Genomic DNA, 25,008 nt, shown 5'->3' on the forward strand with positions numbered 1-25,008 from the left:
TTCAGGCATGTCAAGGGGGAGAGGAGCCAAACCACGATCCCCTCACGACGGCGCGGCGCGGCCTCGGTTTCCGGAACCAGCAGTGGGGTGCGTTTGTGGTCCCAAGGTTACATCCGTCCGTGAGAGGCAGAAGGGGCAAGGGAAACACTGCCGGAGATTATTTAGGTAGAGACGGCACTGGTGCTGTGATATGGAGGGAGAGAGAGAGTTTCAAGTGAGAGGCAAAGCAGAGACACAAGTAAAATTAAGAGGCGACGGCGTAGCAGAATTGATAAGGAATGACAAACCAACAAACTTCAGATAGAAACTGTCACAACTGAACTCTGTGGTTAGTCGAGTTCAGTTGAATGCAACATGTACTGCCGTTCCGCTGACGGAATGTCAAGACAGACGGCACTTTTAGACCAGGAACCACTGACTAGCACCGCGAACTAAACTAGAGTGAAACTAATGACATGGAGAAACTATCGACGTCAGAAAGGAACTGACTGGAGTGGTCGGAAAACACACATAATACCCTCCGACCCAATTGGGGCCTCGGATGGAGGTCCTGGGAAAGGTAGCCACCTCCGTTCTAGAAGGTTTCTCGGCCGTGGGCACCAATTTTGATACTGACGACGCAAAAGCATGATCTGATCTTGATTGCATTGGCACTTTGAGAGTTTCTGTTTGTACTGTGTAGGAATTGCTTGTGAAAACATCCTATTACCGTTGACAGGTAGGGATCATGATCCTGTCAGGCCGATAATCACATTTACATGTGTTTATACGCCATAGCCAACAATTATGCCTCATTCTTTTTACTTGGCAGGTCTTATGAGGTAGGTATTCTTGATATGTGAAAACTACCTAGTTTCACCTCAAACTTGCAGAATCAAAAAGATCAAGGTCCAGCCTCTTTTTGATGCATTCATGGTTCACGGAACATGCTTTTCAGGCCAACGCAATAGAGTGGATCAAATATTGAATTGAATGAACCATCACTAATAAACAAAACCCACAGTCCGTAAAGTCTATCACACTCTAGTCTCTCCATCTTCCGCGACCAACACTTGACAAGCGCGGAATTGTACCGTATAGTGCGGTGCTCGAGCCTTACACCAAAAAGCATAAACTGGAGCCTTATGAGAACGGACCTCTCCTCCGTACAGCCCCAGCTTTTCAACTCCATCGCATGTGATTGTCTCGAGTTAATTACCACTACGCCATCTCCAGGTTTACCAATATGTGCTCGTTGTTATGTTATAAAAGCAAGGATGTAGCGTTTACGTGCCAAAACAAGCGTGGCCCGCATAAGCACCGAGGTGTCGCCCTGCAGAAAGAATTGTACCTAGGATTGAAAAAGCGCGTTTATTCCAATCTGGAGAACGAGCAAGGCCAATAAATCTTAAATCCCAAGACAGGAATAAGAAGCGGGAACCTTGACCTCTCCCCTGCAGGGATTGCGTGGCCCAGCTGGGGACAGGGTCAAGAACAAAACCCCTGGTATCCAGAGCCCAAAAGAGGAATCATTCGAGAATATTTCTGGAAGCATTCCACTTTTGGTAGACGCTACGAAGGCGGGTGTGAGCTGTTTAATTCGTTGGTCTCTTTTTCACCCCCTCATCATGTCGATCGTCAGGATCTTATCACCCGTTATTATAGCTTGATCCTTTTGAAGAGCAAGGTAATATAGCCTCAACAGGTAGGTCAACCGCATGTAAGTCACCGCTTACAGCTATCGAAATTAAACGCCGTAGGTCCGAAGAAGCCGAAGTGTCATTCATGTCTGTCCCTGTGCCATCGCAACATCAAGGCCATATTCCCAGTTGAGGGCACATCGCCCGACGTAACCTTAATTAACGTGGTTTCATATAGAGGATCGCCCTCGCTAAAACTCGTCGGTTAGCAGCTTCATTCAGTGTCAAAATGACCCTCCCTCGGCACTTAACAAAGATAAGAAACGTTTCGAATAAGTTAGAATTGGCAAAGAAAAGGCCAGCCCTACGGATAACGTTTAGCGAAGAGACGACAAGCATTTGACTCCTTGAGCATTGGCGCCGAGGATTGAATCCTCAACGCGACAATGGGGCACAGTGATTTTTTTTTTTTCATCAATTGTGAGGTGAATGCTGGCAGGGCTATGAGTCAAGATTAGCGGCGTAGCATTGAAGTCTTGACGCTTGAATCCTGAGTCCTGCAGGATTCTGAGGGCGAACCAAGCATTCTTGGTCGATGCAAAAATAGCCACCGCAAATATGCTCAATCTGATACAAGACATTAAGTTCAGGTATCGCAACTTTATGTGCAATAACAAGACTTGGCAAATCGATAAATGGAAAGAACTTTTGAGGCTCACGGATTGCCGGATGAGCTGTGCAATGCTAAGAGTCGTACAACATCATCTCTGTGAGACATGTTGTGTTCAATAGTTGACTTGCTTAACAAGCAGCATCCCAGCTTAACCCCCGGCTCTCGTTGAGATTGACCACATTCTCAGGCCCCTCCCTTGGCGTTTATTTCCGTGGAAATTCTCATGTGAAAGCGCCTGTACCATGTCGATTGTTGCAATGGCTCGTGGGAATATTGCTTTTTTTCAATGGCCTCAAACCCCACAGATCTTCCCGGCCCGCTGCAGCCCGTCAGCTTTCACATCTCAGCTACCGACATGTCGCCTGCTGCACCTCAGACACAGAAAAACAATAGGTAGAGAAGTTGTGATATATTCGGCACAAGACAACGCTCGTACGACATCCCCTCAGATGAGCGAGTACATGTGGACCTGTTGCAAGTTTCAGGCTTTCGTGCACTTGCACTTGCATCGCACACTTCCAGTTGGAGGCCTTACGGACATAGACCAGACCACCTCGGAATTCCGTCATCCGCGGAGCAGTTGGTGATCCGTTCTGCGGCAGTCGATCCCTAGGGTAAAGAAGCCGAGGGGGCTGTGGAGTGATATCAACTTGGATAGGGCTGTGGAATCCCCCCCAGTGTGTTGACGATTGGGTTATTTCCCCGATGCCTTTGGGCCGAGATGTTCAATGAGAAAAAGGTCCGCTTCTCCATGCCAAGAGGGCATCGAGCTTTGTATTGGAGGCTTCGGATGAGGAGGCTAAAGCGGAGCTTGGCTGATCCACTTTCACGATGAATTGGGGGCGCCTGAAAAATGGGTCGATGGCGAGTGAGTGAATCTCGTTCTTTTCTTTGTGTCTGATGATGCCTGTCAATAAGACTCTTCACCCTCCTGAGTGAGGCGATACTTCCCTTTCTGGGATAATCATGTAAGAGTCATGAATGAGGTCTCAAACTTGTTTGTACAAGTCAGCTGCCCGCGAATGAAGAGCGGTGAGATGTCATCGTAAAACACCAATCCCAAGATGGTGAAGATCGAGAGACAAGCTTGACAAGTAATCAGAGACAAGACCAAGCAGATCTATCATAATAAGGCACCCCTTTCCTTATTCCTCAGCCACATATGATTGCTATTTCTCTAGGAATAGTTACGTGTCGCATGACCAATCCGACTACAATGGTTCAGCCCTAGACCAGACTCCTCAAGGCGTCCAGTCGCAACACGAGAATCCAGGGCGCCAAGATGACAAAGACAAAAGTGCTTCTGACTATTTTCTCTTGATAGACGCGCGGTTCAATTGTTTCATATACTACTGATCAGCCACATGCCGTTCTGAGACTCAGATTGGATATCGTGGTAATTGATAGCCCACTTTTTAATCGATGGTGATGTTTTATCATGCCTCGTTGAGCATGATTGTATTGGACGAAATGCGATGCTGATCATGACACTAGAGACACTATCCCCCTGAGATTCTGATGTAAAAATGCATATGTGATGATGCTCCGTGCCGGAGGTTATGGACCGGAGGCTACGGAATGAACGGTGGATGTGTAGATAATCTCTGGTGTGGCTATATCTCCGAACGAATCAGCTCCAGAAACTGCCAAAATAGAAACAGTCTTTCAACTCCTTGTATCAAACACCAAGTCAGTTGCTATTCAGGGTCTTGAGATGTTGGTTCTCAACTCGAGCTTGTAATCCGTTCAACGTTGTATCGCCACAGAGAAAACCAGGATATCAGCGGCGTCTTTAGATGTATAGTTTTCGAGCCGCATTTGCCAAGAGTGCATTCGTAGCCAATCCCGCCTTGATGGGCTGAAAGCCACTGCCTTGGAAATTCTAAAATGCCCTGTAGACGAAGGGGCCTGTGGCACGCCTCTCCCGCACCCACAGGGCTGTGCTGCTGCAGTTACGGGCTTGTTGAAGTCTCTAGGTTTGAAGCTCGTTCAACTCGGTTTACCAACGCGAAGCCGAAGGGTTTCGGAAGACACCCTGTAAGTGAAAAAAATGAAAAATGAGTTACGTGGACCATTGCTGGTAGTACCATATCTTTGAACCTCTAAGACCAAGGGAATGACAGGGCCCTTTTGTTTTGCAAGAGATGAACCTCGGCAACCCCACCGTTCAGACTTTCATACTTACTCGACTCCGTGATTGCCACTGGACTTGACTCAAAGGGGGCAATATCCCGGGCGCTATTGGTCAGGACGGATGTACGGATTTAGACAAGGCTTGAGACTTGTGAATTTCAGGAGTACGACGACTGAATTGCATGGCGTTTTGCGGTGTTCAGAATTGTAAATTATGCCCAGAGTTGAGAAACTTCGTTAGGATAACTTTTTCCGCGTACTTGACTGACTGTACAATACCTCATGTGGGGCGTCAAAGGGCAGGCAGGGCAATGTGGAACACGATACCAAGAGAAATACTACAGTGTCAAACTCTTATCGTGAGTAGCAACAATAGTAGATCTGGAATATTGACAAAAGCAACAATCATCACCGATTGATTAAGTCAATGCAAGAAGGGTCTTGTAATGCCATGGACTTGCTGGTCGAGCTTGGATCTCGCATCTGTCAAACCCCTCGGAATATCGCCCAGATACCTTGCAAAGGGGGCTAAAAAGCCACACTAACGTAGTGTTATCGAGATCGACAGTGGACATTTCGCGGATGTGAAATAAGGTGTTGCTGCGCCTCGTTGAGTCGTCATCAGATTTCTCAGTATCAATTCTCTACCAATTGTCCGTAAAAAGACAGGACAAGGCCAGTCCTCTCCCACCGGCAGTAGCTCAGGGCGTCAATCTTGGAATAATATCCATCCACCCATTCCTGAAACCCCAACGTCGGTGCAACATCAACAGGGCCCCTCGTGCCCGCTTTCTGAAATCAAGGTGCTGACACCTCGCAGGGACTTACCGCTCGGCAGTTGGGGGGTATCCAGATTTTGCTTGGCTTAGGCCTTCGGTGTTGTTCGATAGGGCGATCGCTCACACTTCCTTGGCTCTTGATACGAAAAGCCCACTGAACAGGGTCGTATTCTTTTTTTGCCTGGCTCATCCGAAACGGCAGCAGAGCGTCAACACGGCAGTGCGTGACTGCAACGTCGTCCCAGGGAAGGCCCAGCTCGTGACCTAGACCCGGGCGGCACAGGGCTGAACGAGGTCGTCATTGGCGCTTCAGGGTCTCAACATCATGCTAAGGGTCAATGGTGCCGTGCTAGTCTGAGATTCGGGAGGCCTGTCTATTGGTAATTTCGATTCACGAGACGATGGCTGGCCCTCGAGAGCGAAAAACCCTCCATTCATGGTAATGATGTGCGAAAACAACTGGCATGGCTGTAAGCCTTGTAAAGTTTAAAACAAAAATGCATAAAACGGTTCAGTAGAGAATCTCCAGCATTAATCATCGCGTAACCGTTGCAACCGACCACTCTACTGTACTCTTATGCTATAGAAACCCAGAGGACAAGGTATTAACCGTGCGAAATGCAAGCCTGGCAAGGCACTTAGGTTTCGCCTGGCGCCCGCGCGTCAGTGTTTAATCTACCGAAGATTGACGGCCCAGGGAGTGAGCCTGTGAGGCGTGTGAATCCGGCGAATTGACTACCCTATTCGTAATAGGCTAAAGGGTCCGAGAGAATGGAGAGCTAAACGTTAGCAGAGAACGTCCCGCGTCCAAAAAGTCAATGGTCTCTGGACATGTGCCGGATAGTGGGAGACTTGCCGCTGCCGGGAGACGAAAAGAGCGTGTACGTGATGCACGTACTCTCTCCAAGAATGGCTGAGTATGATGACGAAAGGTGATGACGCTGAGGCTCAGATGAAGGTTTGGGGCGAAACGGAGATGAGTGGTAAGCTGTAGAAGCATGGAAGCACGAAAGAAGCAGGTACAGAACTGCCGAATGCCTGTCCCGGGCATCAGACCTCCTGAAGAGAGAAAGAGAGAGCTAGAGTGAAGTGTGAGGTGTGGCACCAGCCGGTAAGTTCGGTGGCTTTGCAGCCAAGGCGTTGGCCGTCGCCTTTCACACCCTCCATCGGGGCCTTCAAGTTTACCGAGAGCCCTATGACTATTATGACTATGGCTTGACCTTTGATGCTGCACTGCATAAACAAATCCAGTTTTTTAATTCCGCCGTGGGTCAATTTCTCATTTCCTTTATTTTGAATGTGGCTTTGACGGTCTTGGAATTGCCACCGTCTTCTTGGCTCTCAAGTAGATCACAGCCTGATTTGGACTGAGATTGACCGAGCTTTTCTCCACGTTCGGCAGATGCATGTAAGTATTTGCTATTTTATTATCCGTCACTAACGATAGATTGCAACGTTGCTTTATTCTCGACTGCAATGACAGAGAGAGAATACAGTCGAATATCATTTTTGCCTCCTGTTGTTGTGACGTGTTAACTGTACAGTATATATCTTGGCAGTACAAATCTCATCACACCACCAAGACAGCCCTAACACTGGACAGGCAATTCAACAGATGCCAAGCCTGCAATCCCATGGTAGGGCTGAGAGCCAAAAAATCCGCTAACCTGTCCTGCTGTAGGCGCCGCCATTCAAGTCACCCCCGGCCGAGGTCCGAAAAAGTGTGGCGCGTGTACGAACAAGCCACGAGGGTACGCGGGTACTCTCCCTCCCCCACTTGGTCAAAACTTAATTCTCCCATGCCATGGTCTCTGATGGAGACGAAGAGACCTGGACCTGGAAGTCCACGACTCAGTGCAACACGACAGACACAGCTTGCGTTGCAATGGAAGTTAGGTATACTGTAGGGCTTAGTACAATACCGGTAGGTGAGGTGCAGAGCGGAGTTAGGGACTTTTACCGCCAATTTCCAGTCATCCATCCATCCATCCCTAGAAGGCTTGAACTCTCAACAGGGACGATCTTCATGTGCCGGGTTGGTAATCATCTTGTAATCCTCATAAACTTGTTGTATTCCAAACGAGGTAACGCAGATACTACCACCAGATTAAACCTGCAGCTTCGTAACACGTTGATCGTAAAGAAGAATCGGTCCTGCTCCAAGGACCACCACTCCATCCTCAACACCACGTACATGCAGACCTTTACCTTGGACATGCCTTGGACAGCAGCAGCAGCAATTGGTTGATGCCTTGAGAGGGGTCACAGTCAACTGCCTGCCTCTTCTGGAATGTCGTGCACCCGACGGATTGGATTCGCTCCTCACGGTGAGGGAGGATCATTATCAGGAGGAACCAAGCCAGAATGGGTTCATCTGAAGGTCGTATCGACCCGTCGATGCGCTATGCTTTCGCTATCCGCTCCCTTGGCCGGGTGCAGGGACCAGGCCACGACGACTAACACGGACGTCTAAGTGGGGGGACACGACCACCAAGGAATTCCCACCACGTCCGTCCGTGTTGGCTCAGCTTTTTTTCTCTGGTAGTGGGCAAGTCTGAGTGCAAGATGCTGAAACTAGCTGTTTGGCTTGATGGATACTGTACTAGAAACTATAGTCCAGGCAGCCGAATTGCTTATTCGTGCTAGTGGGCGGAGGCCGCCGTTCTCAGATTCTCAGTATCTGGCATTTGATGGGTCTCATTTTTAGATGGAGTAAAGAATTCATGAGGGAACCTAATGAGCCAAGCATCATGAAGGAAGTGACTCGCTAAAAAAAATGGTGAGATGTCAATGAGGATTGAAGGATGAGACTAGACTCTACTAGCTAGGGCTGGAAGCATCTTGACAGCAGCCACACACTTGAATTGCGTAAACGTACCAAATAGAGGAGAAGAATCAATGACGGTGCAGCTCGACACATCGTGCACGCACGCATGCTGCAAGAATTGCCTGTTGTCTATCTAACCGCTTTCTTCTCGAGTGCTTGCTTGTCGCATGTCGTCAGGCGATCCCTATTGAGGGACATATCATTCAAGCGGGATCCGCTTGGATGATCCTGGCACGTTAGGCAAGATCTCCAAACTTCTTTACCCGCGGGGTTTCATGGATGGAGAACATTTCGTAATTCAATTGCAATCCTGAGAGATATAGTACGTTTACGTTTACGTTTGCAGTAATTGTTCGAGAAAAAAGATGTCACTACAAGGTGTTCTCTTATTCCCGTTTGCTCTAATGACATTTCGTCTGTGCTTGGCGTGGCATCGTATCCAGTGAGACTGACACAGCGACATCTCATGTTATAGCGGTTGTACCTAGCTTTTCCTGTGTTTGGCAGGTTGCACGAGAGATGGGGCGAAAACCGTATTTTGCAAACGTCCTGTGTTTTCTTTCGCGCAGCTCTCAAACTTGGGCTTTTGTCGATACATGCTGATCTTGGGTTGAATCAGCGTAGTCGAGTCATTTACGCCGTATCTTCCATGCCACCGGTTGCTGACCAAGGAATGAGAAATGAAATGCCACTGACCACTGACCGCTGAGCCTCAATCAATATTCAAAGTCACATCGTTCTTGGCATTTTCCCGTCAAGAATCTGCCAATGATAATGAGATAAAAGGTTTCGCTCCAGGTCGCGACCGTTGACCGAGCACCGTCCGTACCGTATTAACGCAAATAGGTTCAGGCTCTAGCAATTGGCCGTGGCGCGCATGGGTAAGGGGAAAGCCCAACCGGCCGGCCACGAGGTTGATGACGAGGCGGCATAGAGGAATGACGACGTATTAGGGCCAAGACGACCGCAAGGCGATTCCAAGCCACGATATTCGTACAGTGAAAGAGGAGAAGCCCAAACGTAGAATGCCCTGCTCGGCTGTAATCTGCGAGGTGCTATTCGAATCACAACTGCCGTTGGCAAAGTGTATTATAGGGCCAAGGCGAAATATCCATGGGTTCTTTCTGGCTGTTGGTGGGTTTGAGGCTAGGAATAGCTGCGGGAGGCGGACGGGATGCACCTGAGTGACCAGTGAGCATTGCAGGTGAGAGAAGCGGAAGCGGAAGCAAAAAAGAAGCCAGCCGGCAACGGAGCAGGGAAGAAGCCTGTCCTGTACTGTACTGTCGTAGGGCGTGATTGAGGTGAAGCATCTCGTGCAGATGCTACCACCCACGGCGGTTTCTATGAATATGGATCATGGCCGTCAACGAAGAGCAAGCAGGATTAGATGGACGAATGTGCGTAGAGCAGTACCGATTCAGTGGGTAGGTTGGGCCGCGCAGGTGAGCAAGGGGATCATGACTCCATCTCAAAGGTGAGAGAGGTAAGGTAAGGTAAGGTCAGATACTGTACATTGGCCGACAGCCAAGATCTCGTACCCTGCTAGATCAACACCCGCCAGGCGTCCAACAACGCTCCATTGACTGCCCTGCCCTACACCCCTCTCCCCCGCAGGAGGCTAAACCCCAGCAACTTGTGCTCCGCCCACACCCTCTCCCTGTCCAGCCCTCCAGGGCAGAGAGACCAGCGCAGGGCTAAAGGGCAAGGTGGTATTCTGATGGAGCCCATCTCAAACGAGAGTCCGTAGGGCAGGGCAGTCAAAGACCTGTCAGGAGCACCGTCGGAGCGGGGGGGTTGTAACCCCCTGTAAACGACATGCGGGACCCTTTTCTGGTCGACAACAATAGCGGAACGCAGAGCCAGATTGACGCCGCACCCCCTTGTTCTGCTCTTCTTGTCTGTACGGAGGACCAAATGAGAGAGAGTTGGGAAAGGTAAGCAGCTGGACTCTGTAAGACGATTTCAGCGTTAGAAAGGTTGAGTGTAATACTGCGTTTTATGTAAGAGCCAAGTGGAGGAGCTATCACATCACCCTTTTTCTTCTAGAGATGCAGCCCATCATGATCTTGACAATGAGGGGAGCTAACGAATCTGTGGGTGATTGAACTGACAGTTGTTGGTAGCACATGCAAGCCCATGGATGAATAGGATAGGATCCTTTGGCATGCCACTGCACACCCGTCCGTCCCTGTGCCTCAATAACTGTGCTGTAGAGAAAACGCACTGATGCTACAATACAAGGGACGGATATGCAGCTCCATCTTGAGCAAGCGAACGGGTGACGATGGCATGGCATGGCATGTCTGGCAGTTGACAGAAGAGTCTAGTAGAGAGAATCTCGTTAACAAAAAGAACGACGTTGATATTGCGCTCGTCTTGGCTTCGTCTTTTGGTAGCTGATGGATGTCTTCACACCCCCCTCATCGGCAGATGTTCACTCCCCCGTTTTCTTGCTCATGCTCCCACCTCTTTTTCCCTTCTTCAGCTTGTATTTTGTTCCCCTCCGTCACATCTTATTACTGCTTTTGAATAGTTCGGGAACGGGAATAACCTGTATAGCACAAGAATGAGGCGTGTAGATATCGTCATTGCTACCGCCACATTCTTCTATGTTGCGTTCTAAGGCAAGGTTGTCTTTCAAATCTCCAGAGCTTGCCCTGCCATTTTCACTCCCGGGTCCCATCTTCAGCCCTCCCCTTCTGTACCGCACCCCACCAGCTGCTAGCCCAGTTCAGACTCCCCCTACGCTCCACCCCCGTAGGCGTATCTCCAGGGGTTGTCGACAGCGCTTGCCGACGCCAGGAACAGTGAGTGTAACAGCGTCAACGTCGACGCTGGATCTCCCATTAACCTGAGGTGCTTGATGCGTAAGGTGCAGATTGAACTTAACCGCTTTGCCTCCCACCTTCCTTTCCCATCCGATTCTTCTATACCACATCCCGTACTTGGTTCTTCATATTGAATCTGTTTTCTTCTTCTTCCTTTTCATTCTTCTCTTCTATCTACAACCATTATATACTCCAAATAAACAACAGCATTCCTCCACTTTCAAACAACATCCCCGATACGCTCTGTCATTCGTCGACCTTTTTTGCTACGGCATTGGCGGACGCGGACCCAGCTGCACCAGGTTCTGCAAAGCACCTATTGTGTCTTGGACTGACCAGACGGATACCCCGAAGCCATCATCGCCACCACACAACCACCCCGTAACACCCTAGCACCAACGACTTCGCTTGTTTATTTCGGTCGGATCTTCAAAGTGAAAAAAAAAGGAGGCCGCAAACGGGAAGCAGAAAAGAGGTCATCAACAGTTTAACCGAGAAACCGTTATCTTCTCGACAACCGTCTATTCTATGACGGAGTAGTCTCGGGCCTATGTCATCCTAGCTCCAGTCTCCCTTAACTTCAGCTGTCATTGTCTTGCCTCTGCTCCATCTTCAGCTAGAGTCATCCCAACTGCCAAGCTTCCCAATTTCACAACAGCAACATGGCCTTTCCTCCCCAATATAGAGAGCCTGCTCCGGCTCTCCCGAGCATTATAGTCCCTACCTCAGGCGACCGTTTTCGAAGCCACGCGAGTCATCACCACGAATTGCCTTTTAGTGGAAGCCCTGCCATGTCAATACCCGGCATGCCACCAAGAGACGACGTTCCTCCACCACTACCTCCTCCTCGATATCCCGGCTTCGATCAACCTAGTGCTTTGGCTGAAAGTATGAGGGAAAAGCGGGAACATGCCCATGGCTCTTTTGCAAGTGGTTACGGAAGCATGAACTCATCATATCATGAAGATCACCCGAGCTATCAGCGAAGAAGCAATACAGGCGCCTTTGGTGACCGAGATGAAGGATATGCTAGCTACTCATCTACAGATAGGTATGGCTTATAATGCACCTTGCATTGGTGCTATTCAAGCTTTCAATGGCTTAATTAAACACTTTGGATTATTGAATTAACATTGTATAACCACAGGTCCCGAGAATCTGTTCCCAGTGGCTTTGGCCGCCTCCACAACCATTTCCAATTCCAATCTCCTGCCGATATACATGGAGATACCCTCAAGAAGAAGCTTGACCAAACTCGTCCTTTGGAAAAGTCACCACCTCGATCACTCCTTAGCTCATCAGCCAACGAGCTCCTTTCACGAAGACCTTCAGCGGAAGGTCGATTCCCTCCAGCTCTCAGTGTTCCAGTACAAGTACAGCTTCCTATCCACTCCCGAGGCATTCTAGGATCTCCCGCAAGGTTGACCGACACACCAATTCACTCCGCCATCTCTCCACGAAGCACACCCTTTTATCATGGTGATAGATCACCGAATGATAGCTCCGATATCGATCGTTCACCTCGAACACGAACAAAGAGGAATAACAGCGATGATGCTACTTCAACAAATAGCTATGACTTCACTGGAGCAGAGGATATGGAGATGGAAGATGGGCAATCACTTAAGCGACTACACATTGATGATGCTTATGTGCCAGGCGGTCAAAAGAGACGGGCCGCCAGTCCTAATGATGAGCACATGCTTGCCATGCCAGATATGTCTCGACGCCGCGATATGAGCTCACGTGGATCTCCTCAAGGTCGATACACCTCTCTTCCTCGAGGTGCTACCATGCCTTCAGTCTCAACTTCACGATCCAACTCATATATCTCGAACATGTCAATGTCAATGCACCCTGCTGGTCTTGCGACTGCCAATTCATTCGGTCGACGCTCACCTGTGGGCCCCTCTCCCGGTGGCATCTCACCTACGTCTTGCAATTCACCTTACACAGCTCCCGTATCACTCAACCCAAGCCCTCGAACCTCCATCTCTGGCCGGGGATCAATTCACTCTCGGACCGTTTCGGGTGCAAGCACACGAAAGATTACTGAGGTGCAGAAGCCTGGTGGAACTAAAGTGCAAGGCTTCTTCATGTGCGAGTGTTGCCCCAAGAAGCCCAAGAGGTTCGAGACGCTTGAGGAACTCAAGTAAGTCAGATTTCACGCTCAGCAGCCCCACTTCAGATGAGGCTGCATGGGATTATAGGATTCGTCGTATATGTTACAATGCTAACCAACAACTAGCGCTCACGAGGCTGAAAAGCAATACGAGTGTACATTCTGCGGCAATCGTTTCAAGAACAAGAACGAGGCAGAGCGCCACCAGAACTCGCTCCACGTGCGCCGTCATTCATGGTCATGCTCAGCTCTCTCCGGATACGATAGGGCTTTCCATGATTCTACTAACAGACCTGGCGAAGCTGACACCTGCGGGTACTGCGGCGATGAATTCCCACGATCTGGACGTGGCCCTGGTACAGGTGCCTTGAGTGGTGGTAATGCGCCTCGGCACGCCACGGACCAGGACTGGGATGAGCGTATCAGGCACCTGCAGGAAGTGCACAAGTTCCGAGAGTGCAACTCGTCCAAAAAGTTCTTCAGAGCGGATCACTTCAGACAACATCTCAAGCACAGCCACGCGGGCACCAGTGGAAAGTGGACCAACATGCTGGAGAATGCCTGTATGTTGGAAGAAGACCCAACTCCCCGGTAAATCGACACAGCACAATACAGGTTCGGCCGCCAAATGACAAGTCAATGCTAAAGTGCTGGTGGGTGTTGGCGATTCAAGATAAGTGGAGGATCAGTCGGAAGAGGGCGGGGTACAAAGAGGGAATCGCCGGCGCCCAGAGGAAGGAAAGGATCAGTGGGCCAGAATCCACGGAGCTTCCGTTGGAAGATGAGCATCGAAAGATTGGCCAAGAAATCGATCAGCGGTTTGCAGTCATCAAGCCGTTGGGATGTTTTGGAAACAACAAGCCGGCGGCAATTGTACGACGTTCCGCCCGCAATAGACCACCAGCTATCCAAACAGTATCTGAAATGGCAAGGCATACGACAGACGCGGAGAAAACTCTGTATCGCGTGGGCGGATTGCCGCATGATGCAGATGCGGCAAGTCCAAAACGAATCAAGGTGCCGCTCCAATGCAGCCGTTGATCTGTTCGGATCAATTGGCGTATTCCGCGTGCACCTAACGCGTAAGGATGCGGTTGTCCGCACCTAGTCGTTGGGCTGCCTCTCAGGGCTGATGCACCAATGTGGTGGCAGTGCTGTCGAAAGGGAGGGACAACGGCCAAATACTACCCTGGCATGTTCCGTTGCATCTACGAATATTGCAACAGCGTTTTAACGTTTTACCGGCAGCTCTAAGCGACATGGAATCATTGTTTTTGAGCGGACTTGCATTTGTGATGGCCAATCAACTACGGCCCTCTGATCCAGGGTTCAGGTGGAAGGAGGCTCATTGCCCGACAACCTGAAATGCACATGGCGAAATGAGTTTGACGATGGATGAAAAGCAGGCGATGGCACAAATGAGAAGACGCAGGCCTGGGGCCATGCGTCTGTGGATGCGCTACTTTCTGACTGGGCTTGAGATCCCTGCCGACAACCCAGTCACGGATGAGCTACACGACTGCCAGAGTTTGGTAATGGAATGGAGTACAAACAGGAGGAGATTCATGGCAGAAAAAGCCCAGGCGTTGTCTTTAGAGGTTAGCACTTCAGCTAATGCTCCCCAGCAAGCGAGCGAGGATGTCGGCAAGTGAAATGGGGAGGACAAAGGCTTCACTTCGTATACATATTAGCTGGCACAGCTTGATGCTGATGTCGCATGCATCATCTTATGGGTCACGGTACAAAATGGTTCAATCATGGTAACGGTCACGGTTCACGGCGCGGCATTGGCACACATAGCATTGTTTATTATTTGAGATTTCAGCTTAGGGACATATCAGACTCGGTCATGTAGATATAAAGTAGTCTGAGAACATAAAAATTGCAGTTCGAATTCTTAATACCTCAGTCATCTGTGTTGTGTTCTGTTCTGTTCAACCCTTGTGATGCGATGCACCAGCCAGTTGCAGTTTGTGAAACATAGCGTACCCAACACAAAGGTTGCGGCCGTTACAGGGACTAGGAAAAGACGGCACATACAATTTCTTTGTAAGGCTTAGTTTGAAAGATCTACGAGGCCTTTGCAAAGGCATTCATCAAGCCTGAACATCAGAATTAAATACAGAGTTGCCGCGGGCACCGGCAATTCCATTATCAGACAAGAACATAGCGGAATTGAAGCGCATACCACTCCCATTTGGGCAATTCGTGTCGCGTAAAATTGTCTGTCTGTTCAGCTGAAGGGTCTAAAAGTTCAGCTGGCTGGGTTTGAGATTTCTAATACCACCCTCGACGCGGAACTGAAATTGATCACGTGATTATTCGTATAAATGCGCTGTTTGGGGGGTGTTGTCTGGGGAGTTGCGAGGTACATTCCATTCGTGAGATAGTTGATGTATTGTTTGACGGAAATAGATGAGACGATGGTTGCTTTGAATTGATGCTGGGATTTGAGGCAGTGTGGCTGGTGAGAAGCTGCAGAAGATGGAGTGTGGCGTCTGATGGGATGGCGGGGTAATTTGATGTGGCGCATGGAGGGGCAAAAGGATGGAAAAGTTGTGGAAGCCATGATTCACACCTCGGTTGAAGCTTCATCTGTTTTACTTCCTCGGTTTCGGATTTTCCTTAAGACTGATCTTTATAAAACCGATTTATTTTGATTACAGGTTCTCACATTGTTCTTGAAAGACTTATAGCTACGAAGCGATTCAAGAAAATCTAGGCTCAATATTGCAACTTACGACAGGCACACAACCTGGCAGAAGACGATTCCACAAGGGCCGATCAGGCATATGAGGTTTTCGCATCGAAAGAAAACCAGGAGGACGATTCGAAGCCACACCAGTGGGAGGAATTTGGCCACCAATTTGAACCTGGAGAGCTTGAACTTCTCAAGCAAAGTATCACCCAAATGGCTCTCAGCAGGATCGACGGCCAGGATGAGCTATTCGTCGGAGGGTAGGTTTCTCTTACCACTAGGCAATTCACGTACATGCAATGCTAATTATTTCCCAGACTCTGGGCTTTGCGCCGCTCAGACTCGCTGACGGATCGTCGCATCACGCATGTTCTCTCCCTCGTCCCATTCGACATATCAAGCCTCAAAAACTTCAAAGACGAACCATGGATCGATTACGGAAAAGACCTACAACACCAAGTTATCGACATTGACGATGTGGAGGACGCTGACTTGCTGATTGAGCTTCCCAAGGCTGTCAGATTCATCGAGGAAGGTCTGGGCGCGAGCTGGCTTGCGAAAGATGAGGAGGATGGGGGCGTCTCGTTAGAGAAGGGTGTTGAGGACCTTGATATTGGGGAGAAGAAGAGGAAGAAGAAGGGAGGCGTCTTTGTTCACTGCGCGGCTGGAAAGTCGAGATCTGTTTCGGCGGTTATTGCTTACTTGCTTAGGCGATATCCAAACCGTTTCGACCCCAATATCACGCCGACTGCCATCTCTGATCCGACCCACTCTGTTCCCTGGACTGAAGAGAAGCGTTCGAGAAAAGATACCGCTAAAGAGGCTGTACACGCTGCACTTACGTTTGTGCGCCGAACTCGACCCATGGCTGAACCTAACGAGGGCTTCATGGAGCAACTAGCCTTGTGGTGGGAGATGGGCTGCCCTGATGATGTTGAAGGACACCCTGTCTATCAGCGGTGGGCTTACAAGCGTGAAATCGACGAGAACCTTGCAGTAGGCCAGGCACCGACGAGGCTTCGTTTCGAGGATGAAGAGACCCAGCCTCGTGATGACTCAGGTCTTAGTCTACGATGTAAGAAGTGCCGTCGAACTTTGGTCACGGCCCCCTTCATTGTGGAGCACAAGCCTTCTGACAAGAAGTCCTCGGCGTCTACATGCCAGCATTACTTTGTCGAACCACTCAGTTGGATGCGCGGGATTCTTGAACAGGGAGAGCTCAACGGAAGATTATTATGTCCCAATGCAAAGTGCGGTGCTGGCGTGGGCCGGTACGACTGGAAGGGCTTTCGGTGCTCCTGCGGCGGGTGGGTGACGCCGGCGTTCTCGCTACAGAAGGCGAGAGTCGACGACGTCGTCAAGCGGCCGGCAACTCAGAGCATGGGAATCCGGATGCCGCCCGGGTTAGCTCCACGGAGCGGAAACCTGTGAGGACAGATGAGGGCGGAATTACTACCAACCAATACTACACAAGGGCGCCGCATTAACACCGATTCAAGCCCATGTTACCGATCCGTGCCTTGAGAGACCCGGCCTCCGCGGACCCGTTGTTATGCTCGGTGCCTCAGGCATGCCGTATACTGCTTGACAGGTCCGTCTAGACATGGAGCTTTTACCCTTCTCGAGATACATCCCGCTCTGGCATGCTGCATCTCTCATGGCGAGCGAACCACTGGGAGAGAGGGAGCAAAAGCCGGCGGGGTACTTGGCGGGATCAAAAGCCCTAGGGCTTACAGGGCGTGAGGTGTGCGTCGTGGAAGGGAAAAGAGAGTGTGTGTCTTGATGCATTTTGCATCTCGTCGTGGATAAGCCGGGAGACTCGGGCTGCATGAAGAGGGGAACTTCACAGAGCAGATGGTTCCTGGGAGACAAAGTCCAACGGAGAGAAAAGGGAGTCCGAGTTCGGGGTCCAGAGAAGCCCCAATGCATCAGCACTAGACCTCGTTGGAGTGTCGTGTCACCTCTGTCAGAGATCAGAGCAACATGCGCACGCCTCTGTTAATACATACAATAGAGCCCTGCATAGGCAGATCCTTCGAATATTTAGCTCCATGATTCGATGTCTTGTTGTCTTATTCCCATGTGGATCTACTTGTCCATAATTGCTCTACTTTCAACTATCTAATCTAATCGAGGTAGTTCTGGTGATAGCCCTAGCTCAAATCCTTTACAAGATGGCTCGGCGTCTTACATAGCTCGATCCACCACGGAATTCCGACACAGCCCAGCCACTATAGGGCTGATCCGAGGATCTAAAACCATGGGAAAAAGAAAATAAGAGAAGGAATATAATCACGAAACATGAATACGCCAGCTTACTGATACACCCCGTTTCGCCTTGGTCTGAAACCCACATCGGGCGTAAGCCAGTCAGCACCGCTGTCTTCATCTTCTTGAAGGATCACACTGATTGTGGAAAACCTTGATGCGAGCTGTCTAAAGAGCTTTTGCCTATCGCCATTTGATCTGTGATGCGTGAAGGCGGAGAAAAAAGAAGACAGCGCTGTCTTGGCGGTCCGCTTACGCCCGGCGATTGCCTTTTGGGGTTATGCTTCTTTTTGTCTTACCAGCGCATTTCAGCCCTTTGAAGATGTATTTAGCCCTATTTGTGTAAGTTGTTGAAACGCCATATCATGGATGCTTGGCGGGATAGTTTTGAGTTGGTCATAGCTCCCCGTTTCTTCTCATGACGTCTTTGCTCGCATCTTGATACCCCTTTCGAACTCGAGTCTATTGATCATGGGGGAGTGAGTAGCTGGTTTGCTGGGAACTAGTTAGAACTATCTACCCGCAGCGTGCCTCATCGACGGGTGCATCTTACTGCATGACACGCCTTTTTCCTGTCTTGGCTTAGAGTTTGCAATGACAACGAATGTTATACGCAGGAGTTGTCCTAGATGCAACGGTGCGAGTATAGCAAGCGAAGGAATATGAACTATACCTCGGTCTTGTTTGTGAACTGACCACTTGAACTGTCAGCCCTATCTTGTAGCCTGTCCAGACAAAGTTATTCCAGGAAGGCCCTAGAACAAGGGCAGAGTTGCACTCATCTACCTTTTCTACAAAGGAGGGGCGTGGTGTGAACCGTGGTTCTCTCTCACCCCCCTGAAAGGATACCTGCTCGTCTGACAGCATACAAGTACACAACCTGCAAAGTTCGTCTGTCTATCCCCGAAGGGAAAGGCACGAGTTTCTGTTGCAACCCCAACCCACCGGAAGGATGTGCAGCCGTTGGACCCCTTCGATCTTCGGGAAGTCTTTTTCCTGGTCTTTGTTTGTGGTCGCTGTCAATGTTGATCCCTCGGCATTGCCGATTTATGAAACCTGGAGCATGAAACTTGATGGGAGCGTTTATAGAACCATAAACTCTATTTTGAGAGAGAGCTACTGCATGGTGTTGTTGTGTCATACCTCCGCTGCCGATGAGATTCGGTCTGTGTGGTTGTGTTGGATGGGAGCTAACGTCGGTTTAGTTGCTGCACTCTTGTTGCCGCGCGATCACTGTGACGAGCCCAACCTGTCGGTACTTTGCATAGACCGCTTTCTCACAAAGAATATCTTGGATAGTCACATGGCTTGTTTTGCATGTCTCATGTCAGCCCTATAATCACGCTGTGGAGTATCTCGGACTCGGGGTCTACAAGCTTGGGACTGAAAGACCACAATCTGTGGCTTTTTATCAAGGAAAAGAAGTGACGCTATTCTATATCATGTCATTGCATGCGACGGTATCTAGGATGATTCAGGTACTTGCAGTAGTAGTGCTCTCAATGCATGTCACTCCCCTCAACCCTTCGATCATCATGTACATCTGCAGTCATCACCTAGACGAAATAATTCATCTCTCCACTGTATTATTACAAACAATAGCATGATTCTAAATTCTTATAAGAAATCCTCTGACTCGCTATTCGCGGTGAAGCTCGGATCCGAATCACTGAAGGTCACCGAAGCCTATACGCTTACACCTAAGAGCTAGATGCCGTAATTCTGCGGAGATTCTTACAAGGATGTTAGATGCCAGAATCGTCACTTTGACACCGCTTCACGATGGCGTTTTTCGCGGGAACGAGCCATTGGCGAGACGTCACCCTCCTTTGTAACTCGACGATAGCTGATCAATCAGACCTCGAGACAAGCGAACATCACATCACCATTGTCATCACAGTATTGAACTTTTATGCTCTTCTGAGCGGAAGTTGTCGCGGCTCTTCCAGCTCTTGTTTCTCGAGCCCAAGATGTAAGCACTAAGTAGCTTAGACGCCCCGCACCCTGAGGGTCACATCCCATGGTTTTGTCTATCCTATCCTGTCAGACGTTTTAGAATGCGAGATCAGTACAAGAATCCCATGTCGTCTGTTTGCTAGCATCGGGCGGGATGTGTGCACTCCATACGCCTAGACCAATCATCTTGTAGTTGGCCTGCAAGAAAACTTGACGACCAATGCAGCTGTTTCAATAACAGGGCATAATCGTCGGCATAATGGCATGCCAAGATGGGATGTTCTCTGCGCTTGTGGCTTGCGTCGTAACGAGACCGAACGTACGTTGGAAGGTTAGCGTCGTGGTGTCGGAGTTAATGGTTCACTGGTAAATCCGTGCCTTGAACTTGACTTGCCCAAATAGGAAGCCAGTTATGGACAAGAAGTTAAACTAACTGATATGATATGTAATTGCAGAAATCTCTGCAGTTTGTGGAGAGTGGCTTGAGGACGGTAATAGTGTGTTGGTATGCGATCAAATCAGGGCTCAAAGGGCGCGAATGTTGAGGGAGAACTTGAGCTGAGAAGCTTGACTAAGTTATTACAAAGTATTGGAAATACAGTCTGGTTAATTATAGGACGGAAAGTAGCAGAATTGCTACCGAGTTGCAACAGGGTTCTCGATGTAACGAGTGTTAAGAATATGAGATATTACTCAAAGACCGCATATTCGCCCTCACATGAAACGTTTCTTCTCGCGAGACCCGAAAGCTACCTGGCTTTAGTTAGTTGGAATACCAGTCCAAGTATGATGCGAACTTATTTGTGGTGTTGTCATCATTGTCATGATGTTGTGCTCCTGGTAGTGACTGTGTAAGTCATGATGATACCGATGGACGGAATGGTGACAATTACTGCGATGCCACATTATTGCAGTCCTCCATCTTCTATGCTGAAAACGCCAGTATCGCCTCTCCATGACCTCTGGTTGAGTTGTCAGCTGTGTGTCGGCTTCGTTATGCTTCCCTCGCAAGGAGTCGTAGCAACACTCTCTCGCACTCAATCGTTTACAAGAGCTATTGACAAGCATCAAGTATATCACGGAACAAGTCGAATATGCTTTCAGTTTATATTTTAGATTTGTACGACATCTTGGAATTAGTTAATTAGTGAACAAGTCGAAGGTCTCTTCTGGGAGGTCCTCTTCGCGGGCAAACTATATCCAGTTTGTCATCAAGCTCTTCCGAAGGTCACAAAATCGGGAGCTGCGGTCAATATTCATACATGGAAGTTTTGATGTAGAGTTCTAGTGTACTGTGGTCGTTGCTGCCCTGAAAGCTGCCCTTCGACAGTCACTGGCTTGTGAATGGCTTCAACGCCCTCATGATGACTACAATGTATCCCCTTAGAGATAGAAGTAAACATAAGAGTTTGATCCTAAACAACAATAATTCTTGGATAAGTCGAAGAACATCTTGGGATCTTGAATATTTTAGGATAAACTTGCAAACTCCTTGACTACCTAGTATTTATGCTTCGCCCTCGTAACATAAGAATAAGTCTTGCCCAAAGACTGGGCATGCTTCTCAATTGATCTCATCAGAACTTCGCCAACTACCAGACGGAAGGACCCTGATCTCAGGTCTCATCATCGGCCCACACCAGAAATGCAATTCCCCCTCAAGGTCATATTCATTATATTCCGTGTGAATGCTGTGCCGGATATCACGAGGGCCAAAGTTTACTCGCATCGGCATTCGTTGGCAGAAGGGAAAAGGCACAGGCCATCTCTCGATATACATGCGCTTTGGCGTTTTGGTGAACGAACGTCTGCACTCGGACATTCTGCACCGTCCGAGGTCGCCGATGAATCTCATACCCCCGTTCTTATAACCTATAATCATTCCTATAAACCCCGGGCCATTTTGTTCGAATATAGTAATGCCGTGGATGTTTTGTAGGGGAGCCCATGACCAGGCACGGAAGTGAAAGGGAGAGGGGGTGTTCAACGATAGCTGCGGTCCAATGATCTGAGGAACAGCGTTTGATTCGAGAGCAGTTCCTTGAGGATACATAGCAAACGAAACCAAATGCTCCGGGTTATGAATTTGCCGATTGAAGCAGAACATAAGCTGTGGAAGCTTGACGAAGAACCTCGAAGAGAATGGATTGTTTGTCGCTTTGGCTTGTAGTCCCACGTGTATAACGCCTGATAATTGGGTCCCAAGCTGGGATATGTTAGAATGGATATCCATTTTTAAGTAATCAGGCGGGACTTTATACCAGCATACTGTAGTTGTTCCCACTCAATCGGATCTCCAGCCACATTATTTTGTCTTTGATTAGTGGTACGGAAATGGGAACCGGAAATGGAGGAGCATGGGTAAACATACAATGGCCTATTGTGTGAGGCTCCATTGAGAAGGGACCTCCTGTAAAGGTTGTTATATTTTGGCCGCAGAAGAATGTGAGAGGCATGTAAGTCATGTTGTCGAGGCGTATTGTCTTGATGTTTGTGGCTTGGGGGACTTCCTCATTGAGCATTCTACAGCCTTCAAGTTGCAAGAAGCGCTTATATTGTTGATGGAGTACCTTTGGTGGTGTCGGAGTGTCCTAGGTCGGGAAACCAGGGTGACCCCCATGTGCCCTCAGACAGCAGAGTCCATCCTATATGGTCAGTGAACCATATAAGCATGATATGTCTTGGTATACTGACCTGAAAGTAGGCCTCGACGGATTTAAGGTCTTTCTCGTTGGCGAGAACGTACCTCTTGAACTTCTGTCTGGAATAGTTTGGTGGACGAGGATGATTCTGAAGTCTCTCAATCTGGTAAATGCCGTCCGAATCAAGAGTGATGCATATACATTCAGGGTCTTTTAGACTTTCCGCGCAGGCTGGTCCAGCGTCGTGGCGCTTCCAAGACTCAACGCAGGAGAGATAATTTGTGATTAGAGTTGTACTCATAGGTCTCAAACCTAATCGCGGCTTGAAGTCCAGTCTGTGTACCATATTCCAGAAATAGGCATCTGGGCAACAAGATTGAATCAGAGCAACAAGCCCTATAGGAAGTCGGCCGAGGAGTGGGAGGCTAGCAATCCTCGCTGCCGCTGATACGGCCAGTTGACTGGAACGTAGAGGCTTAGGAATGTCAAGTTCTTTGGGGAAGATACGCATGTGGTCGAGTTTGCGCCACGCCAAAGCTCTCCTGAAGCAGTTGATCTCATCTTGCGACCGATGCCGATGGGGCGTAATGATAATACTGGAGAAACAGTCCGAGTGTAGGAAGGTAAATCCTGGATAGTCTCTGACCGTCACATTGTGCGATCTCAAAAGACTAGCACTCATCCAATTTCCGGCAGGCCAATGAAGACACCAAACTGTGGAGTTTTAGGTTAATTCCTGAAGGAAAGGAATTGGCAACTCACTTTGAACCGCTGATTCTTCTGTATCGCCGATCAATGCATGGCAGGCATCGCATCGAGTATCACCAAAGATCCTGGGCATTGTATCGATGGGAGCCACACAATAGCTAGCTGGGGCCCAAAGTATGGTGTTCGTCGCGAGAGATAAGTCCTGGGTGAATCTAGAATAAAGATAGAGAAATGTCTAGATGCTATGTTGATGACTAAGTTTGAGTACGAAGGAACGTAAGAAGGGAAAGGAAAGGAAAGGAAAGGCATGGCATGGGAAGAGAAGGACAGCTACTTGCTCTTCCTCCCGGAACTCCGTGCAAAGGTAGAAGGTCCAACGATGACTGGTTACCACGTGAAGAGCAATATGTGAAAAGAGCGGCCAAAGAACTGCAGGCTCATGATGATTACCAAAACCTCAAGATGCTCTCCAAAATAGGGAAATTCTCCTATATCAGCGTCTGAGAAGGGAGAGAGGAAATTAGAGAAAAGAGTGAGTTGATAGTGAAAGTTTGACGCTGTGAACCTCACTCATCTGAACACCTTATGAAGGCAAGGAAGGTAGCTAAATTGACCGGTAGGAAGGGTAGTGTACTTCCACTTGATACCTTCCCTTACCTTAACTTTAACGGGCTGCTTGCCCAGTACTTCCAACGTTCACGAGCCCTTCATGAGAGTTGTCGTAAACTCAAACATTTTGACATAAGATCCGCCGAGCTTTCAAAATGGGAATATATTATGACAAACCTAGATCTCTGTCCTAGCACGTTAGTCAAAGATAGCCGCCGCACAAAAGCATCTCTGATCTCCTTTCAAACTCCAACACTAGCATCGCCATCTCCTGTTATCGACTGGGCGCATCAGAGGGCACAGAGGGAAAATATCCAGGCTTTGATGCTCGTTCCCGATCAGCCTTTGCGGCTTCGGCTTGTCGCTTCTTCAGCAATCTTTGCTGGTAAAAGGCCCTGTCGTTGTTAGCATGTCGACTCCTGTGCGAACAAACGACTTACGTCTTCAGCTCAAACACACGGGGCTCTTCCTCAGGAGACGGAGATTTGTCTTCCTTGTCCTGCAAAGGTCAGTCATGTAAAGGTAAGCTGGTATACGTACTCACCTTGTCTTCGTCCTTCTTCTCATCTTTATCCTCTTTGTCTTTGTCTTTCTCCTTATCCCCATCCTTTTCTTTCTTATCCTTGTCCTTATCCTTTTCCTTCTTCTCTTCTTTCTCCTTCTTCTTCTTCTGCTTCTCCTCATACTCCTTCTTAACCCTCTCCTTCTCCTCCTCTAACTCCTTCTCCCTCTTTCTCTTAGCAGCCTCCTCATCAATCTTTGGCGTGCAAAAGTACCGATCCTTCAGATGAACCGGACAAACAAAGAAGAAATCCTACCATATCAATCGCATGAGCTTACAAAGGAATCAGCCGAATTTGCTTTATGTCAGTATCCCGCATACCTTTTGATCAGGTGTGATTAGCACCGATGTGCTCGACTTGTAGCAGATGTCGCATGCTTTGGCTGCTGTCTCAGCAACCTTGCGGAGCGTGTAGAGATTTGGAAACGTAGTCGCCATGATTGTGATTCAATAGTGACAATATTGTGAGACAAAAGAGTGTTTGTTTACTACGATGCCTGGCGGCTCGTATCACACGAGGTCGGTGAATAAGGCTGGGCTGGGTTGGGTATCGCGGGGAAGCGCCCCGTCCAACTTTGACGTCA

The 25,008-nt window shown here is 48.9% G+C and overlaps 6 protein-coding genes across 6 annotated transcripts; 3 read left to right on the forward strand and 3 right to left on the reverse strand.

Annotated features, from left to right (window-relative positions):
* Window positions 1-11,521: 11,521 nt before the first annotated feature.
* On the forward strand, window positions 11,522-13,576 carry BKA55DRAFT_537684 (uncharacterized protein; the record flags this gene model as incomplete). The annotated part of the gene is made up of 3 exons (XM_046189944.1): window positions 11,522-11,910; window positions 12,007-13,011; window positions 13,108-13,576. 3 exons carry the CDS (start codon window positions 11,522-11,524, stop codon window positions 13,574-13,576), a joined length of 1,863 nt encoding a protein of 620 aa, XP_046050835.1.
* Window positions 13,577-15,421: 1,845 nt separating this feature from the next.
* BKA55DRAFT_537685 (protein-tyrosine phosphatase-like protein) lies at window positions 15,422-17,110 on the forward strand (the record flags this gene model as incomplete). Its single annotated transcript, XM_046189945.1, has 3 exons — window positions 15,422-15,448; window positions 15,728-15,939; window positions 15,997-17,110. The coding sequence occupies 3 exons, from the start codon at window positions 15,422-15,424 to the stop codon at window positions 17,108-17,110; spliced, it is 1,353 nt and encodes a 450-aa protein (XP_046050836.1).
* A 1,646-nt stretch (window positions 17,111-18,756) lies between these two features.
* BKA55DRAFT_312211 (uncharacterized protein) lies at window positions 18,757-19,507 on the forward strand. The gene has a single exon (XM_046185642.1). It carries the CDS (start codon window positions 18,900-18,902, stop codon window positions 19,284-19,286), a length of 387 nt encoding a protein of 128 aa, XP_046050837.1. The 5' UTR covers window positions 18,757-18,899; the 3' UTR covers window positions 19,287-19,507.
* A 1,833-nt stretch (window positions 19,508-21,340) lies between these two features.
* On the reverse strand, window positions 21,341-22,707 carry BKA55DRAFT_312208 (uncharacterized protein). The gene is made up of 3 exons (XM_046185641.1): window positions 22,598-22,707; window positions 22,165-22,548; window positions 21,341-22,109 (listed from the first exon to the last, which is right to left on the reverse strand). The coding sequence occupies exons 2-3, from the start codon at window positions 22,423-22,425 to the stop codon at window positions 21,468-21,470; spliced, it is 903 nt and encodes a 300-aa protein (XP_046050838.1). The 5' UTR covers window positions 22,426-22,548; window positions 22,598-22,707; the 3' UTR covers window positions 21,341-21,467.
* On the reverse strand, window positions 22,495-23,386 carry BKA55DRAFT_688287 (uncharacterized protein; the record flags this gene model as incomplete). The annotated part of the gene is made up of 3 exons (XM_046199183.1): window positions 22,495-22,548; window positions 22,598-23,259; window positions 23,308-23,386. 3 exons carry the CDS (start codon window positions 23,384-23,386, stop codon window positions 22,495-22,497), a joined length of 795 nt encoding a protein of 264 aa, XP_046050839.1.
* Window positions 23,387-24,007: 621 nt separating this feature from the next.
* Window positions 24,008-25,002, reverse strand: BKA55DRAFT_563705 (VPS4-associated protein 1). Its single transcript, XM_046192423.1, has 4 exons — window positions 24,746-25,002; window positions 24,407-24,676; window positions 24,303-24,361; window positions 24,008-24,257 (listed from the first exon to the last, which is right to left on the reverse strand). Exons 1-4 carry the CDS (start codon window positions 24,860-24,862, stop codon window positions 24,137-24,139), a joined length of 567 nt encoding a protein of 188 aa, XP_046050840.1. The 5' UTR covers window positions 24,863-25,002; the 3' UTR covers window positions 24,008-24,136.
* Between the last annotated feature and the right edge of the window lie 6 nt (window positions 25,003-25,008).

This window comes from Fusarium redolens (assembly GCF_020744475.1).
Source record: "Fusarium redolens strain MPI-CAGE-AT-0023 chromosome Unknown BKA55scaffold_6, whole genome shotgun sequence".
Taxonomy (NCBI): domain Eukaryota; kingdom Fungi; phylum Ascomycota; class Sordariomycetes; order Hypocreales; family Nectriaceae; genus Fusarium; species Fusarium redolens.

What these genes read in the sequence shown, in the direction of transcription:
- BKA55DRAFT_312211 (XM_046185642.1), top strand. Translation starts at nt 18,900, where the DNA reads ATGTGCAGCCGTTGGACCCCTTCGATCTTCGGGAAGTCTTTTTCCTGG.
- BKA55DRAFT_312208 (XM_046185641.1), bottom strand. Translation starts at nt 22,425, where the DNA reads ATGCTCAATGAGGAAGTCCCCCAAGCCACAAACATCAAGACAATACGC. An exon ending in GGAACAACTACAGTATGCTG is followed by an intron (nt 22,110 to 22,164) that starts GTATAAAGTCCC and finishes AACATATCCCAG; the next exon opens with CTTGGGACCCAATTATCAGG.
- BKA55DRAFT_563705 (XM_046192423.1), bottom strand. Translation starts at nt 24,862, where the DNA reads ATGGCGACTACGTTTCCAAATCTCTACACGCTCCGCAAGGTTGCTGAG. An exon ending in AGAAGAAGGACGAAGACAAG is followed by an intron (nt 24,362 to 24,406) that starts GTGAGTACGTAT and finishes TGACCTTTGCAG; the next exon opens with GACAAGGAAGACAAATCTCC. An exon ending in CGTGTGTTTGAGCTGAAGAC is followed by an intron (nt 24,258 to 24,302) that starts GTAAGTCGTTTG and finishes TAACAACGACAG; the next exon opens with GGCCTTTTACCAGCAAAGAT.